General features: G+C 41.5%; 1 protein-coding gene across 17 annotated transcripts in view; it reads left to right on the top strand.

Annotated features, from left to right (window-relative positions):
- The window catches only part of cast (calpastatin), a 33,032-nt gene that overhangs the window by 1,449 nt on the left and 12,642 nt on the right, over positions 1–18,941 (top strand). For 9 of the 17 annotated variants that reach the window (XM_084542594.1, XM_084542604.1, XM_084542605.1 and 6 more), the window contains exons 1-3: positions 3,054–3,191; positions 16,867–16,935; positions 18,588–18,710. In XM_084542594.1, coding sequence (XP_084398720.1) covers positions 3,117–3,191; positions 16,867–16,935; positions 18,588–18,710 — 267 coding nt within the window. In that variant the 5' untranslated portion in view covers positions 3,054–3,116. Of the gene's footprint in view, positions 1–3,053; positions 3,192–8,920; positions 9,167–16,866; positions 16,936–18,587; positions 18,711–18,941 lie in introns of those variants that run through there. The other 8 variants (XM_084542599.1, XM_084542601.1, XM_084542595.1 and 5 more) reach the window with 6 other exon arrangements.

Raw genomic sequence — 18,941 nt, 5'->3', positions numbered from 1 at the left:
AATCCACAAGATGATAAGTCTCCTGTTTTCATCAGGTGTCAAATGAATAATCCACCAACACAATAGGTTTTAATCACTGCATCCTGTGCAGACTTCCATCGAATTTCATGGCAAAAAACTCCTTCGCACTTCAAAGCTCTTATACTTGTCATAACAAGCTTGTGTGTGTGTGTTTGAGTGTGCAGCAGGGAAGATAATCCACTAGAGAATCCATCATAATAGCAAGTCTTCTGCCTTCCATCCAACTGCAGCGTCCTACTATGGCGAGGTACTGAGTTCACCTCCTTGTCCTGTTTCATAGATACATCCAATTACTTGCGCTATCCAGTCTACATTACATTGCGAAGATAAAGCTGAAAGTGTTGGAACGAGCTGCTGTAGTTGATGGTCATTTTGTTCTGAGGTAAAGAGTCAGTGTGAGACTGCAGTAGGGACAGGAGGGACATTCCGTCTTTGTGTTTGTCTCCCTCTGCTGCTCCGCTCCAGTCCACAAATGCTGAGCCCTCAGATGAGAGCTTCTTGTCTGTAAATCTGCAGCCAGAGAATGTTGTCTGGGCTCTGTTCGTTGACGTGGAGAGGTAACTGAGACATCAAAGGACAACTGTTCTTACATTTATCTTTACTTGCATTAATAGAGATACATAAATATTTATTTTGCCAAGTTTCAAAGTGCTGTAGCTTTGTTAGTCTTTCATTAATGTCCCGGAGAGCTGGAGGAGAAGTTGCGTGCTTTGGGAATATGATGCAGGTGAAGCAGTGTGTGAAGAAGTGGCGATGGGCAGAGGATGTGGACGTATGTGAAGGAGATAGTAATGACTGAAGTCCAGCCTGTGGCTAAATATAAAGATGAGAACCAGTTTAGCCAGGGGGAGTCCAGTTACATATCATGAACCTAGTCATGTCCATACACCATTACACTAACACGTGGATGACACCTAGGGTTCCCTCAGTGACTAACACAACACGGATGATATGGAATATTTTGAGCACATCGCTTATCTATGATACAAAAAAATAATTTGCTAAGCTGACGCATGCCACACAAGTTAAACAGGTTCATGCAGGTCTCTGGGGTGTTACAGTGCAAGCCGTCTCGTCTCCAACGGTGCACCAGCTAGTTTTACAGGCTCAGTCAGTGGGCACTTCACTTTACCAAAGGTGTGTCTGGCTGACAGGCAGTGTGCCATGTGGAAGAGCCTTTGTGTGCACACATGTTCAAACATGAACATTTATATTAGTGTGTGTACAAAGCAGCTTGAATGTAAAACATGCACTCATAGCACAGGCTGTCACATGTGGGAAAAAAAACACAACAACAAGAAGAAGACTTGTGTGACTTCATTCCATTTCTGTGTGAACACATTAGCTGATGAGATGGAACAGCCTGGCTCAGACCATGCAGTCCTGCCCTCAAGACAACGTTTATTATGGTAATGTGCATAAACTCAGATACATTTTTTTGTCTCTAGTCATGAGTAATGAGATTTCTTCAACCCTGGGTGTTGGATTTCCAAACCTTCACCTAAACAACAGCTTTTTTTAGATGTTGGTTTAAACTTGGCCAACAGCTAAACGTTTAGTTTGCAGTTAAGCCAAATGCAAAAATGCCATTTTAACTATTTGCAGTCCCTGATTATAATGTATCCTCTTATGTGAAGGCAACTGTGAGTGCTCATCAAATATAACTAGGAAGAGTATATCACACTTAATGTAAATGCGTGTATTTATTTGTGTGTTTAGCTGGGACTAAGATAAGTGTCAGACAGTAAGTATGATTTATTGGTTCATGTCAGTCCAGCAGGAATGTGGTACTGCATGTCAGTACTGCATGTACTACAATAGAAGCAGTTCACCTGCACACGATGCTTTATTGACTCTTCAGCCTTCGAGTAGCACAGACCAAAGTTTCACGTCAGACAGGTTTAAAGTCAGCAGCAGCAGCAGCAGAATGTGTTATTTTCATATTTCGCTGAGGTGTGCTGCTGAAACGCTCAGGATTGAAAGGCTTGGCTGTCGGACTGATTGCACACGCACTGACTCACTCTAAGGCTGTATTGTCTGCACACCACACCCTGCTTAAAGGCACTCAGAGATCAGACTTACGACTGAGATTGCACTTTGCACTTTGTCATTGTCTTTAAATGACATGAAAGCTAAAGGAGCAATGTAACTGCTCTCAGATATACAGTACATTACCGTTTCCTAAGAGAAGGTGCAACAGAAGCAATTTATGTCTTCCTGCTATTGTGCTTAGTTAAAGTAAAATCTACTATATTAAAAAAAAAGTGGTACTGTATAGGTGAAGGTTCACAAGGCCAACACCCATGCATTAAATCTGTTAGTCATGTGTGCGTAGAAACACTCCCTACATTCTTCCTTGTTTTTGTTTGCTGTCTCCGAGGCTGCCCTAATACAGTAATGATGAAATTACTTCACGTACGTTTTCTTTGGCACGGCACAATGTTAAAATAAGCACTTCCTGCACTTATACTTGAAAGGTTATGGTACTGCAGCAGAAAAAAGTTTTCAGCTCAGTCTCTCTCTCTCATATCACAGATGTAAGAGGCGGGCCCCTCCCTATGTTTTCTTAGGTAATTAGGCAACCAGGGTAGTTGCCTGGTTAAGATATCTTTATTGCTGCATGGACAGAAGTATTTATGTCTCTGTCTATATAATCACAACTCTAGGCGTGTTCTTATTGATAAGGAGCTAAGATGTTGTATCAGTTTAAACGGGTGGCTTTGCTGTTGTTCTACATATGTTGCGTTCATATTTTTTTGTGTGCGTGCCCATGTGACGTATCTGTTTCCCAGAGGAGCAGCTCATGTGTGGCCCCCAATCAGGTGGGTGTCAGTCCCCGGTCAGCACACATCTCTTTATAGCCCTGAGAGTTACGGCCCAGCCTCTTGTGACTTCCACATCGGATCCTTACCCCTTCTCTGCTCTCCCGGCCACTCCCCCTACACAACACTCCCACCCACCCTCTTCAGTCCCTCCCCCTTCTCTCTCCCCGATCCCTTCCCTGCCTGCTGGAAACATGCTGCAAGCCGACAGACTAGGCAGAGGCTGACAGGCATACATACACGCACACACAGTCGGAGGCACATTCAGCCAACATGGGCCAGATACTGAGCTGGATCCGAGGCCCTCGGGACGCCCCGGCCCTCCAGGATGTGGCTGTGGAGGAACAGGTGTGTGCAAAACGTGTCTATGTTTGAGCATGTGAGCTGGTGCCATGTTATGTGCTGAGTAACTGATCCAAAAGTGTCCACATGGTTTGTGTCAGCCTTCAAATGTAAAATGCAGTGGTTGTTTCGCTAGTCCTCTTCTAGTTTGAACTGTATTTGTAAAACAGGACTTATATGGGAAACGCACATGAGGAGGAAAACACTCTTGGCTCCAGTCCAAGTTGTACTTCTCTCTCTCTCTCTCTCTCTCTGCTGGAATGTATGAGGCTATCGGTCAGAGTCTGGGAGTTCAGTGTCTGTCGTTAGCAATCGTGAGAGCTGGAACAAGGCCTTCAGTGTTTCCTACAAGTTGCTACAAGCATCAAACTACTGAGAAAATTGATGTATTCCTTCCAGTAATACTTTTTTTAAAGGAGATTTCTTTTTTATTTGTGTTAAAAATATCTTGATTTTGTGTTTATAACAAAGAATGCTTAGTGGGTCTCGCATGAAGACTTAGATTTCTCTGTCTGATGCCAAATAGCATTCTCCTGTGATAATCTGCAGAAACAGATGGAGCAATCTGAAAGGGTGTGTAGCCTAAGTATTTTTTGTGCTTTGCACAGCCTAAAATTGCATGTGCTGTAGGTCATTCCCTGCAGCCTCAGCGTCATTTGTCAACGTCTCTTGTTAAAGTTTCACACGTCTAGCAGAGAAGGTGGTTGTGCAATGACGTGTGACAGGGCTATATAGGCCGTCCTGATGTCAATACTCCCTTATCAGGGCCATGTTAAGTTTGCTCTGAGCTGGAGTTAAATGTTAGACAACGAATGAGTCCTGGGAGGAGGACTGCTCACTGATGGCCCTCAGAGTTTGGGTGGGAGGGTTTGTGTTGTGTTTTCGGCTATGTTGTCCCAGACCTGGGCTGCAGATGTCTGCCTCTCTTGTAGCTCAGAGCGGTCTGGCACTGTTATTGTTGGACTGGCAGGAAATGGCTACTGGGAAAAATTCATGTATCTTGCCTACACATGCACGAGCATTACAACAAAGTCTCAGAGCGACAAAATGACTTCAACAAACATCCAGTATGCTTCCTCACTGTCAAACAGACACAAGACTTGAGCGGATGTTGTGCACATCAATCTCTGCTTAGGTTAAAAATGATATAAAGTAAAATATTTCCATAATGTTAAATGTGACAAGAAGTTCTTGTAGCACTGAAACGTCAAACATCACTTGAATCTGCAGCACCCCTCCACTTTACAGAGCTACTTTTCCTCAGACTGTTGAGTCTGTAGCCTTTCTGGTTCACTTGGTGGTGTTGGCTGCTGCCGTTAGCCTTCTCTAGTGAAAAAAGGCTATAGTAGCTAATGCATACTCAGCAGCAAACTACATTCAGAACATGTTAGACACTGAACTTTGTTGAGTATTAACTATTTATGTTTATACGTTTAAATACTTAGTGTGTCTAGTGTTCTGGCCTTTTTTCCTTGGGGCCCTCCTTACTCACATAGCTTCTGGCCACAAAGGATACAAACTAACCAAGTCCAAACCTGTCCTCCAGTAAAACCAAAGTTAAGGTGACTCTTGAGATAAAAAACCTTGCTTTCTTTATAATAATGCGTCATGAGCTCTTTTTACTTTTGTAACACATTGCTTCATTCATAAAACATCTCAGACTATAGGAACAACGAGGGTGAGTTGGAATGAACTTATCAGGTGAAACTGATTCAGAGCCACGTCACAGGGGTTGAGAGGTCACAGAGGTCGAGAGGTCACAGAGGTTGAGAGGTCACAGAGGTTGAGAGGTCACAGAGGTGTGGCCTGCTAAATAGCTTAGATTTGCCTGAGGACCAAAAATATATCTTTTTAAATATTTGTATATACATACTTTTGGGTTCCTACTACTCCATACATTGCTGGGTAATCATCGGATGAGCGAACTTCACTGAAGCACAGCATTTGATCAAGGTTAAAGTGTCTGCTTCTGTTGTAAAGGACAGTAGGACAGTGTGAATGAGAACAGGCTGAATGGCTGAAATCAGAGTTGGATTATCCTTCCATTTCACGTCCATTAAATGTTGCTGATTATCCCGTCAGCAGGTAGTGTGTTATTTCCCAGCACTCATCGATACTTGCGCTGTTACATTTCTCATTTCACTGTCACTTGACATTGCTCTTTACAGGCTCTTGTCACGTCAGTTATGTAAAAGAAACTCCAGGACAGCTTCTGGGTGTTTATCTGAGAAAGTGCTTCTGCAAGGCGTTGTCATCGAGCATCGAGCTCTGGTTGTGCATCTGTTCTCGTGTCTGTTTACATCTCCCATGCTTGAGGAAAACCTTAGCCACATGATGTTTGTCCTACCCAGCAAGGATAAGTAATGAATATCCATCAGCCTCACACTTACTGGAAACTGCAATGAGATACATAATGGTTGAGATTCCTGGTAATGCTCCTCATAAATCCACGAAATCAGTAAGCCAGTGTTGGTGAGGACATTTAATAAGCATGTGATTATTGTTGTTAAATCAATGACAAGCCCCAACAACAGATGTTACTGGAGTTCTCTGTCATGTAGCTGGCACAGGTGGGGCCGAGCAGGATCCACATTTTCATGTGCATGTTTCTGGTGTGGGATAACAAACAAGGGGGGAAAAGTACTGAGCTAAATTTAGACACGGTTCATGGACACACAGCAGACCAAAGGACATCAATAGTTTACTGTAGGTGGGGTGGGGGGCATGATGGTTTAACAACAGCCACTGTTTCTATCTGTAACCAAGCAACAATGGGACTGGATAAATGATTTATTTTATTTATTTTTTTTCACCATTGTATCTCTTGGTTTCTGGGATATTGAGGCACTGAAGTCTGTAAGTTTAGTGGTTCACACTTCAGAGATGCAGGTTTCATATAAAACATTAATGTTTGTAATGAAATGATGTGACATCTAGGTAATGCAGAGAACAGACAGAAACTAATGACCTAACAGGTGAGTCAAAGAAACCTGAGCTGAGAATAATGCAAGATCTAAAACTGGATCTGTGGTGTCCTAAAATGAACATCAACCGTTTTGATTTAAGGGCTTTTTTTGGCCTGGAGCCTTCCACAGTTAGCTGTCTGACTGTATTATTGTGCAAGCATATACCAGAATGAAGCAACCATGGCAATGGTTTGAAGTCATGGCTCTGGGAACCTGATAACAAACTACTCAAGTCCATTTAGCTCTTCATGGCGTATGAGTCTGCCATCGTTGCCAGCTACCACCTTTGCTTGGTAGCTTGAAGAATGGTTGAGCATATTGTAAACTTATAATTCTCTTCCTTTAGCTATCCTATATTCCAGCTAGCTACTCCTGAGAGCAATGTGTTTGTCCTTTAGCTCACCATGTGTTCATTCTGGGAATCCATCAGATATTGTCTGATGGCCTAATTTCTAAGGTCAGTGGTTTCCGGCCTTGGCTAAGACTTCCTGTTTCGTCTGCTATAGTCATATATATATTCGTAACTTGAATTGCGTAAAGTTATCGTCTACCACCTGACTGTTTGAACTTAGTTAACAGTTCAAAATTAGGACAATGAGCTGTTTGCGTGACAATAGCCTGCTGTTTACTTGCATACAACCATGACTTGCTCAAACATGGCTGATTAGTGTTAGCTGGACCAGAAACAGAAACCAGAAAGCTTGCTGTATGAAAATCTCTTCCTTTATCTACATATTCTGCATATTTGTATGCTTATCTGTTTTATGTAGATGACTGTGTACTAGCTAGTTCTCATGCACGTTGCTAGTGTAGTCTGTGTAGCATAATCTTTCAAATGAAATTCCATCTCAAGTTTAATCCACGTTGTTGTGTTTCCTAGAGAAGTATTAGGTTGGTTTGTCACGTTATCTGGGTTACTCTTGTCTACTGGTTTTTCATTTGCTTGATTTACCATCTTCTTGGTATCAGGTTCAGAGATTTCTTCTGGCACCTTCTGTTCACAATCTCTTGACCTGATTCCCACATTCAAAACACATGTCTAACCAGTTCAACTGCTGTATGTTTCCAATAGTTTTGACTGTGATCTGTCGCCAGTTAAAGTATAGAACATTTCTCTTCCCCAAAGGCTGAGTTTAAGAAACACGACACCTTGCATCCTCCCACCAAATTTGCCAGAGAAGTCCTAGAAACAGGACCAAAGTTCCACACTAGAGATGTCCAGTTTCCAGCTTCACGGTTCTGATTGGCTGATCTCTCAGGGATGGGCGGGTCTGCTGTAGCTCATTAGCTGTCAACAGAGATAAGCGTTACCAGGGGATCCTAAGCAAGGCATTTGGATCCAGTGCATGCTTCCCTTCAGAAACATGCATAAACATTCCCTCTCCCACTCACACATAAACACTCAGAGTCAAAGACATAAAAGCAGAGGGCAGACTCTGATGTGTTTTTCTGGAGTCAGTCGGGGGAAAGGGAGATTTATTTTTAAGCTTCCAAAAGGGACTCAGATATTTCTGCCAGTGGTAGGGATTGTGCAAGATCCGTCTGCCTTCCTCCTTTTGGAGATATTTGTAGGCAAATAGGATGTGTTCATAACGGACCATTGACCTTGAGGAATAGAGAAATGTTTCTGCCATGCTCATTCCTCAGCCCTGTTTATCTTTACTGAAGGAGATAATCCCATTAATTAGCTTACTTTGGCTGATGTTTAAGCAAATATATTCATGTTCAGGTTAAAGAAAAGTTTCTTAACAAGCCCTTTTCATTATTGGGTCATGTAAAAGGGAATGTTTGTCTGTGTTTAAAAAAATAAATAAACCCAAAGTGTCGGATTAGTTGGATTAGTTCATAATGCATTTTATTATTATAGTGCAGAGTCAAAACAAACCTGAATCATTTATTCATTCAGCTTTAAACAACAGACTGATACATAAGCTGTCAGACGTAACAAACGTATGCAGCAGTTTCAGATGACTCAGTCTTCTGTTCATTTTCACCTAAGTGCTATGACTATTTGCAGACACAAGGGGGCTCTGCTCCTTAAATCCCTCCCTCCTTAACATGGCATGGCATGTTTTGTGGTAATACTTTTTCTGAGAAGTAATTTAAATTCTCTGGATTAACTTGTGCGGATCTTGAACTATCAGCCAATCAATGATGAAAGTGTGCGCGTGCAGAGAGGGGAAAAGTTACCCTGCGATGTTTTGTTTTTTTTCTTACATAACCTCTGCCTGCTGTTCAGAAGCTGTTTCCTGTCTGTTCCTTTGTCCAGGGTCTACTTCAAGACCACGATGACCGTTGTGTTTATATGCTCTCTTCCTTACAACTTTGTCTGTCTTAAATTTTCTTTCCTCTGCCATTCTTTGGGTGTGGCTTGTAGTCAATGTGATGTGACTCCCCCTCCCTCTCTTCTTTTCTTGCCACACGCACACTCTGTTCAAGTAGTAGCTCTGCAGTCTAGATTCCTAAGCAATGAGTCTATCAGACACACCCAGACTCTGACAAAAACACACTGCACCCGCAAATCCACTTCTGCCTTATTGCCACTTCACATTCTGCTCTTCATTCACTTTAACTCTTCCTGCTTGATGTAGGCCATCACGCCTGGTCTGTTATCGAGCTACAACATCCCTCCTCACAAAGCACGCCCTGACCCAGCCCCAAGTTTCCTCCATGCTGACTTGTGTGGTTTTTGTGGCAGGCAGCGAGCAGTGGGTGGGTCACTGAGTGTCCCACTGTCCAATCTGACGGAGCCTGCTCTGCTGCCTTGTGGATGAGGAGGTGGAGCCTGAGCAGCACAGACTTGTTATGCAGAGTCCAGGAAGGCGGAGCAGCAAGTTTTTCCCCTTGGGGCGCATGTGTCTGTATGTATGTGTTTACCTGTGTGGGTATGCATGCGTGAACATTTGACATACAGAGTGGACTTAGGTGTTTCCGGAGCACCAGGCGGAAGGGAGCATCTTGGGTAGCACATTCAACAACATACATAGAGGATATACACTCACAGTCAAACCTATGGTATGTATCTGTTTTCCCGTTTATGCTCACTCTTATTTAGTGAAGCGCTTGCGTGGAAAGGCTTCCTCTTTCGCGGTTAGCAGCCAAATCACTGTCATGTCAGTGAGGCTGTTCAAATCACAGGTTTAGCCGTTTGTTCATGTGACAGCGTTTAACTGTGATCCTCCATGTTGTTGTGATCAAGTTTACTGCTTTTGTGTGCGTGTCAGGGTGAGGAAAGTTGGCATAGGACTGAAGAATACTGCGTTAGTGTTACTTTTATGGACCTCTAGAGCAGTTGTTGCCAAGGTAACAACAAAATGGCATCCAAATAAACAGTAAACAATCAGCCGTCTCTGTATATTTAGGATCTGTCACTAAGACTTTTTCTGAAAGTTTGACAGTAACTCTTCATGTACCCTAGGCTTTCCCTCTTCTTGCCAATGTGAACATACTGCGTAGTTGACAAATACTGTAAAATAGAAGATGAATGATTCTGTTCGTCCTCTATGACTAAGAGCTAACTCTCCATTTTAAAGCCACATATTAAGATGCAACACTTGGCCGACATGAAAGAGCTGCCATTTTTCTCCTGGCTTTGAATGATGTTACTGTGAAGTATATTACTCTTACTTATGGCGTAAGTCTTGTGTTTTCTTGTGTCTTGTGTTTCCCTAAAGCGATCATAGTCATTCTCATGTACTTCATGTGTGCTGAAACTGAAACTCTGAGTTACGTTCTTCCCTTGTTACACTGACCGCAGCTTTCATCGTTTCCACCACTGAGCCGAGGTGATCTACATTGTCGCTGTTGATGAATTTAGACAAGTTACGTGTGCTGCTAGAAGCAGCTGCAGCAGATAGCTAAGGAGCTGTTTCCAGCCATATTCGAATGTGCGTGTCTGTGGTCTGTCGGGTGGGGCGTAGCATTAGTCATCAGTTTTCATAAAAGGGCCAAGCCAATGGTTTAATTGCTGTTGTCGGGTAGGGCCTGGATGTACATAGTGCATTGTTACTTCAGTTTTGACAGAAAGACAACTGCCAGATCAGTCTTCAGATGTTAAAAATATGTGCAGTTGTAGTGCAAAGCTGACACTTGAAAGGGTCTGAAACAACAAATCTCGAGAACAGCTACCTGTGAATGATAAAGTAAAAGAACACTAGTACCTAATGGTTTCAGATGGCACTACGCCACCACTTCCCCCATTGCTTTACTGCTTTGTCAGTGTTTTTCTAAGTCATGTGATAAAAACACTTCAGATATAAAATCCTGTGTCTATTTTTGGCTGCACTCATTCTAGCAGTGTGCCTCCCAGGACGACTGTGATTCTGATATCAGAATCCTGTTATCAGCAACGTGGGATGTTCACACTAAAATAGAAGTGAAAGCTGTGTGGTTACAGTGTGTGTCATGTGTTTTACCACAGGAAACATGGTCAAGCACCAACCCGAGTCCTCCTGTAGTGTTTTTGTAGGATTTTGGCTTGGTCTCACAGTGACAAGCTCCGTGAACTTTAAAACTATGGTGCCTTGAATGTTGAGCTCATACTGTATATGTGCATGTACGTTTCCCTCAATGTTGTGTTTCTGCAACTGTGCTGATCCATGTGTCTGACAGCCCCAATATGTCCCTTACAAAACAGATATATGGCGACTATCGGCCCCTTCCCCTACACCAACAACATGTCTACCAGGTACAGCTGGATAAAATTTCTACCATCTGCACACTTCTGTCGTGTTTATTTGCATGGCTGAACAGAATAACAGGAACACTTCACAGTGCTGTTTAACAAGGCTACTCTTTCACTATCTAAAGCTGACTGCACTGCCACAGTCCTACAACAAATGTAGTCACATGACGATTAGGTTTTTCATAAGGGGTACAATACAATTTAAGGTGTTCCTGTTATCTCTGTCAATTCTGAGTGTGGCCACAGTTGGGTTTTGTTGAGGAAAGACAAGTGTCTATTCTGTATATATTGCCGAAGTCATGAACTACTTGAGGCTAGCATACTAGCTTTCATTCCACTAGCACACTTGTTCCACACTGTGGTTTTTGTCAAAGGCTGAAACATAACTGAGGGGCTTTCTGTCCAAAATAACTGTAAGAAAAAAACGTTATTTTACTTGAATTCAATAGCCAGTGCTACAGCTAGCAGATAGCACATGTAACCTAGCAATAGCTAAGCACCATGGGTAGACCCGGTTATCACCTCTAATATTTTAGTACAGACCTTGAGTACCAAAAGCAGGTATTTAAATTTGGTGACATTTGTTGTGTTGTTTATTTCTTGTGAGTTATTTTGTTCCTTATTCAAATCAAAGTATTATTAGTAGAATGTAGTTGATTCCGGCAAAGTTCTTGTAAACTTAGTTTTGTGAACTATACACATAATTATTTAAATCTGAACACCGGCATCTTTAGTGAATAAAATAATAAAATAAACAAAAAATAGGAATTTGTAGTAAAGCACTTAATGTCCTGCATATTCAGGTATTGAATGATTGACAACAACAGCAGCGCAGCACAACCATGCTAGCTTACAGCAACAAAACTTTTAAAAGGGCCACGTCCCACCAGCATAGAGTTAAAAAATAACAGTGCATAGAAAACACAACCCATCATGTTAAATCATGTCACCAGAACCCACTAAACTGAATCTCTTTTGGCATCTGTACTTATTTATCTTATTGGTATTTGCACTGTAAAAAATTCCAATAATGCTAGCCTGTGTGACATGCATTAGCCTTTTGCTGAATACTAAAGAAATACCTGTTTTGTTGCTCTTAATAAATGGATTCATATTTTTAATGTGAAGCATAGTAACACATGGTAGACGTCTCAAGTGTTGTGCTTCAGCTTCCCTGAAAGTAAGGCTAAACTTGAGCGAGTGGAACACGACTTTATGCTAACACCACCAGGATCCAGTTATTTAATTCTCCCTCAGTGTGGCAAATTGCCCTTTAATGTGCTTTTAAGATAGCTTGTTTGGTGCTTACAGTGTGTGTGACAGCCATCTGTAAGGACCTGTTGTAGATGAGCCATGAGGAATGTTGGAATGTGTAGGTTTGGAGTGACAGCAGACGTAAAACAAAGAGTCTGGGCGTTTCTCGGGTGAGTGCAGCAAGTTTAGCCAGATGACACAACAAACCTCTGATTTAGCTTTTGACGTACGACTGTAACTCAGGGAGTCTTCTGAGCCTTTTCATTTTCTTGTGTGAGTTCTTCAAATGTTAACATATTTTCAGTTGAAGAGAAGAGACTTTTAACTCATGTTTACATGTGACTGATCATTTTTATAATTTTCCGACTCTGACAGCATGAGTCCTCGGATCCTCTGTTATACAATACATTGCTATCCTTGATCCAATATATAAGTGGCCTGTTTGTTTGCCTGCTTGGAAAGTATCTAGATGTTTTGTTGTATTTGCTTCCTAAACTGTGTTTGTTAACTGGCATCTGTTGGTGATGGCAGACAGAGGTTCAGGAGGCCATTTTGTTTGTCTACAGTCTTGAAGCATGACTTTAAAATAACATTCTGAAATGCAAAGCCGTGCACGTGCACTTAGAACTGTCATTTTGTTGTGACGTGTAGTTTTGCAGTTTTACTCACTGAATGCGTGGAAAGGGTCAGAACTCAAAAGGCTGCGCGACATGAGTCCAGAAGTACATCCCTTCAGGTCTCATGCTTCCATGGATTTGATCCAGCACTTTGTGGTCCACTCTCATATGACTAAAATTAAACTAAATAAAATTGCCCAACTTCCTTTCATTTCAACTGGCACATGTATTATAAGAGCAGCGTTCTAGGTTTAGTGAGGATGTGGTGTTACAGGGTTTTGGGTTTGCCATACTGTGCATGAAAGTAAATGAAAGTTTGCAGCAAGTAGTGATGTCATCCACTTGATGACTGGCTTTTTTTCTGATGAAACGTCTGACATCATATGCAGACAAGAAGGGAAAAGCTGATACTGCAGTGACCTCAGTGTCTTTAATCAAATGTAATTAAAGCTGCTTTTCAGTGATTTATTTATTGTTTTTAAATTGTGTCAATGCTGAATCAGTATCTAGATCTTAAACCTAAGCTTGAGCCAGCAGCGGGTAGCTAACAACTGGTACTGATTTAGTATAGACACCAACATTTAGGTTATTGTTAGTACCAGTATCCAAATCCAAGCAAGAATAACCTTAATAATTTTGTATTGTAAATATCTTTGTGGATTTTTGTCTCATGAGCAAATAAAACATGCAAAATTGTGCATTCTGTAATGCAAATATAAAGAGCAGCTCAGCTCTTGTCAATTTTTTGTTTTTGTTAGTTATTAAAGTTATTTTTTGTGGTTACCTGGCAACATTCTGTATTTACTGCCTCAACAGAGGCAGCATGACTTCCCCTGTGGCAGGGGGATGCTCTGTGACCTCACTTCCTCCTCGGTGCCACTTCCTCCTTATTCTCTCTCTAAATAATATCAAGCTGACTCGAACAACAGTCACTTCATATTAAATCATTATGTAAAAAAAGCAGTGCTATAGGGAGATAGAAGGGGGGGGGGGATGATGAAAAGTCATTAGATGTGTATAATACATTGAAGGTCACGGGAATATTCTTCTCCTCGCTGAAGCAAAACAAGTTTATGTGATTCACTCACTGGGTTGTGACTTTATTTGTGTTGAATGTAACGCCAGTGTGTTAGGCAATCACATACTTTGCTGAGGTGCAACTATTTCTAAATCAGAGGTCCCAGAGTGCAGATGGGTCAGAGTGGTGCAAGTCACTGTGTGCTCTGTCACTCTGTATCTCTTCCCTTTTGCTGTTCGTCTCCCATTTACTCCCATACAGTCTGGCTTTATCCTCCGTCCTGCCGGCAGTGTCGCCGTAAAACGAGATGCAAAGCTGTCTTGACAGGTTTACTCAAAGAGAGGATTCCAGGTATTAAGAAGACAGATAATGATAATTGGTAGATGTAGTTAGTTTATTTTTTCTTTACAACATCTGTTAAGAATTCCTTGAGGTCCAAAAACAGTCACCAGTGTCCATATATTAGTAAATTACACTGCACTCATGGACAGCCAGTGTCTTTCTATCCAGGTGAACTTCTGTTGTTAGTATTAACAAATTTTAACAAAACAAAAAAACGTGAGTAATGTGGCTGGGTTAGGTCTGAGTGTACAATGGTACAATACACTGGGTTGGATGTGAAAGTAGCTTCAGTAATCCCAGCCTAGAATCAGTGGGGTGGAGGCTCTTTGTTCACAACACCTAAAAGAACTGGGCTGGGCTCTGCAGCATATTGTACTCCACCTGGAGACCGCTGCATGCCTCCAAAACACTGGGCTGCCTTTAGTTGTTTTGTTACACAAATACACTGGAGCAGAGAGGTATTCTTGGGGTTATACAGGTTGGTCCATTATTTAATCAGGCCATATTTCAGTTTGCTTTTTGTATTCACCCTTTCTTTCAGTGTGTTGTATTGTTTTGTTTTTTTCTTGTGCTGGTCAAATATCTGAAAAGTTACAAAGTTCATGTCAAAAGGGAGTTGTGCTGTCCCACGGAAAACTCCAGCTGCCTGAAATATCTCGTTCTCAGTCCAGCTTTTTCTTCTGTTACTTATTTACATTACTGTTACATGTATGCATAATGCCCAGGGCTGACCAAAAACAAGAGAGTTGTCAGCTGACTAGTCAGATGTCCCTTTCCTCTCTTTTCAGGAGGGGGGTTTTAAAGAGACAGGAGCTAAAATGAGAATGAAAAGAAAAAGGGAATGCAGCAATGAAAAAGCAATATGAATTTTCAAAATTAAAACATAAAATTATGAATCTGTAAATGGGCATAATATAGCATCTTTAATACCATGGAAACACTGAATATTTACATGATCTGCCTTTGTATACAAAAATGTTAATGGAATACATGTAAAATAAATGTATGGATTGTCAAGAAAAGCAATGCCGCTGTAAGAGCTTCATGATTTATTGATCATCTCTAATGATTTTTGTTCCATACACAACAATGTTTTTATGTGGCGCAGTATATTACCGTCTTTTAACCAACCTTTCTTTTTTTTTTTAAACAGCTTTATTCAGCTATAACAACATGGTTACAAACATGATTACAACTCTTTCCACCTCCTTTCAACATTTTGCTTTTTTGTTATCTCTTTTTTTTTTTTTGGTGATCACCTACCTCCAGAACTTCTTTATTTTGTTATTGAACATTACAGTTGTATTTATTGGTTTATTTTTGAGACTGTTCACAGTCCATTCCTCCTCTGAAATGTCCTCTTTTAAGTGTTTCAAGTTTAGATATAGAGCCAGATACAAGCCAATTATACTCGGATTAAATCAAAGCCTTATTGTTACAGTTTGTTGTTATAGTTTCCTCTGAGGGTAAGAGTGTGGGAAATTCCACCAACTGGTATTGCATGGAAAAAAGTAAAATTCCTTACTTATTATATAAAAAAAAAATTGTTCTTGTGATGTCAAATGTTAAATAGATTCCTTCAAAGGTCGTTAGAGCCTCTTCTTTATAGAGGTCCAAAAATTAGATGACCTTTCAACTTCTGTGGCTGTTGTTTTTCTTCAGAATGAGGTCAGTGCTGTAGGGATTACACTTTACACCTGGCTGAGATCTGTTCACAGTACGTGTCCGTCCACCTCCAAATGTGGTCTGGCTGATCTGATCACATTCCAATCCCAGTGCTTTGTGCCTGCAGTTACGCCCTGCATTAACATAGCTTGTTTTTTCTCATACCCAGATACAGCTCACATGTCACAAAACCAGGAGTAAATGGACTCAAGGTGTGAGACATTACCTTTTGAACTCCCATGCTGTTTTACAATGTGGCAATAAACATTTCCAGCCACTGAAAATGTCATTTTTGGTTTATTGATGTTCCTCCTAATTATAGAGATACAGGGTAATAACTGATAAACTTAACACATCAGAACAGTATATCAATAGATGCGTGGCACTTTAAACAAAATGCGGGTGGGAAACCTACCGCTTCTTTCAGTATACATGATATAAAAATAATCATTTATCATACTCGTAGCCCTTAATGTCAGTTTTGTTACTAGTTGATGTAACACATGTTGTTTTAGGGAGGCTTATCAAGAGGTAATCTAAGCCAGAGATCACAGCACCACTGTCACTGTTTGACTGATAGTTGCTGTGTGAGGAAGTGCAGTGCAGGACGGGTGCACGAGTGTTAAAAATGGCTGCATCGACATCTTCAACCATGCATGTCAAAGGCAGAGTGCTCTGTTTGTTTCATGTTTCTGTGAATGATCTTACGGTTTATTTGACACTGCACGACCTCAGCTGAAAAGCAACTTGTGAAAGCTATGTTCATTGCTGGCGGGTGTTATCCACTACACAGTGCTATAGCAGTAATACCAGGTGTCTTTGCTCTCTGTCAAACAGCATTCACACCCTTCTGCCCGAAACATAAACCAGTCACCTCTGACTGCACTGAAGTGTTTGTGACCATAACTCCCCTATCTCCCTATCTCAGAGTCAGTGTTACCCTTAAGCCTTTCAGCATACCTCTATCTCCATCCAGAAATGATTTTGATGGAATGTGTTGTTTTCCACAAATGTTGCTCGTGTGAAATAGAGATGTGGCCGCGTGTGACTCTTTAATTTACGACTGTGGTTTCTTGTGTTCACGGGGCATGTGTGACGGTTGTCTTTCTCTGTCTCTCTCTCTTTCTTCCTGCAGTCGCAGCCTAGCCAGGCTCCACCCAAACCAGCACCTCAGGTCTCCACGGTGAAGCCTGCACAGTTTGAGGTATTACATATTCCTATGTTATGTCACTTAAACTCTTGTCTTTCTCCCTCACTCCCTCTGAAGAAACTGGTTAACTTCCCACGTCCCCCCCCCCCCGTGTACTATTTTTACTTCCTTTCCCGCTCCAGAAGCATGCCGTTCTTAATAGCAGTAGAACAGACTGAGGGAAAAGGCTTAGCTGTGTGTTCAGTAGCACACACAAAAGAACACTTTCCTTTTCCTTTCATTCAAGCATGAGGGAGGTACCACCCAGTTTAACCCATTAACCCAGCTCTGAAACAATGGATCAAAGATTCATACCAAAGATATTTAATATATATTTAACCTTCTCCACTTAGCGTTAATTTGAATAAGTCATAAGTTTTGAACCACTCTGAACATTTACATAGAGGAAGTCTTGCCAGAAAAAAGCCCCCAAAAGTCTCTTGGGAAAGTGTCAGAAAACCTGGAGACAATACAACAACAGAAGAGTGGGCTTTTGAAATCAGAAGAAAGAAAAAATAACATCATAATTATAGTATACGTATGTGAAGAATAGCCGTGTAAAACAGTAAGATCCAATTTACAGAAGTCACCATGAGTGTTTAGACTTATGCAAAATACTTAACAAAGTATTTTGCATAAAAGCAAGGGACAAAACTTCTTCTGAGTGTTTATGGGGTTAAATGGGGTTAGATACGTTAAAAGAGTTTATTAGTATTTGACTCAGGACCTCATAAATTCTGATTATATAACAGTTATATGGTTTATTTAGAGCAGTATGTTAGAGTCAGAGTTAAGTACTTTATACCACCCGCCCAGTGTCCATTTCTCTACCCCCACTAGTGACAGTGCTCAGTGACTACTTTTTGCACTGACCTCTTGTCTTGACCCCAGGACACAGGAATCCACTGGCAGATTGTCTGTCAGTGTTTTGTTTTCCTTACTTATAGACAGTGTTAAAACAGAACAAAGCAACAGTGGCAGCCTGAAGTTTTCACTTGTCATTCAACCACCGGGCTTAGGCATTGTCTATTTTGGTGTCTGGCCTGTAGAGATAAGCTTTGTTACTTAGAATACTAATAATAAGAGGAGGCCGTGTGCAGAAAATAGCTGCAGCAATATTATGTAAAAATAGTAAGAAATGTGCGAGAATTACGAGTCACTGAACTAGAGATAACTTCAGCTATGAGTGACTCTGGTTAGCAGCTGACCTTGCTGCCCCTCTTATTTTCCTCTTGGTTGACTTTGGCACAGTGGGTTAGAGCCGCTCAGGTTTCAGTGGACGTGTGTATGGATAGTGTAGCGCAGATACTTAGCTATAGAGAAAAGCGTAGCCACAGTTTCGTTGGCAGTTAATATGAGCCACTTTTTGTGCCTGTTTTTCTTTACCTTTAAAGGACGTTTTTTTTTAGTGTAACGTTGGACTTGATTTAAATTGGGATGGAAAACTACAGGCAAAATTGGGGGCAAAAGAAACTTTTGAGAGTGAGTATTTAGTAATGCTGAATTTGCCCCCTGCAGTCTCAAATGTGGTTAACTAAACCTTTTTGTCGTCAAATGGTACATGCGGTACATGAACAGTTACTGCAGACACTTACACACAAGCAATGTGAGCATCCAATGAGCAATAAAGGTAGATGATAAAGTTCTCCACACCTGGTGCGTTGCAGAAAGCATCATCAGGATCCACCATGGCTACAAAGCCTGGGGTGGTTACCACAGCAACAGGCGGAGCCACAGGAAGTGGAATCACAGCAGGAGGAAGTGCTGCAGTCCGTACAACGGGGAAAGAGGCACGTAAAGCCAAACGTAAAGTTTGTTCAGACTCCGGGTGTCTGAACAAAAGTGCAGGGGGCTTTTGGCTGTTTTGGTGTGACGTAACGCTGCTTTCTTCTTTCATTCTCAACACTCTGTGTTCTCATCACAAGGGATCCCTTCCTCACTGGCTTCACCTTTGCTTTTCACCTTGCAAAACATTGTCGCCTCTCTGTGAGCGGTGTCTCTTCGGCATTCATCTTGGTCTT

Source organism: Chelon labrosus (assembly GCF_963514085.1).
Source record: "Chelon labrosus genome assembly, chromosome: 4".
NCBI classification, from domain to species: domain Eukaryota; kingdom Metazoa; phylum Chordata; class Actinopteri; order Mugiliformes; family Mugilidae; genus Chelon; species Chelon labrosus.
The sequence above is the reverse complement of the archived record's forward strand: the minus strand, read 5'-3'. Positions and strand labels throughout refer to the sequence as shown.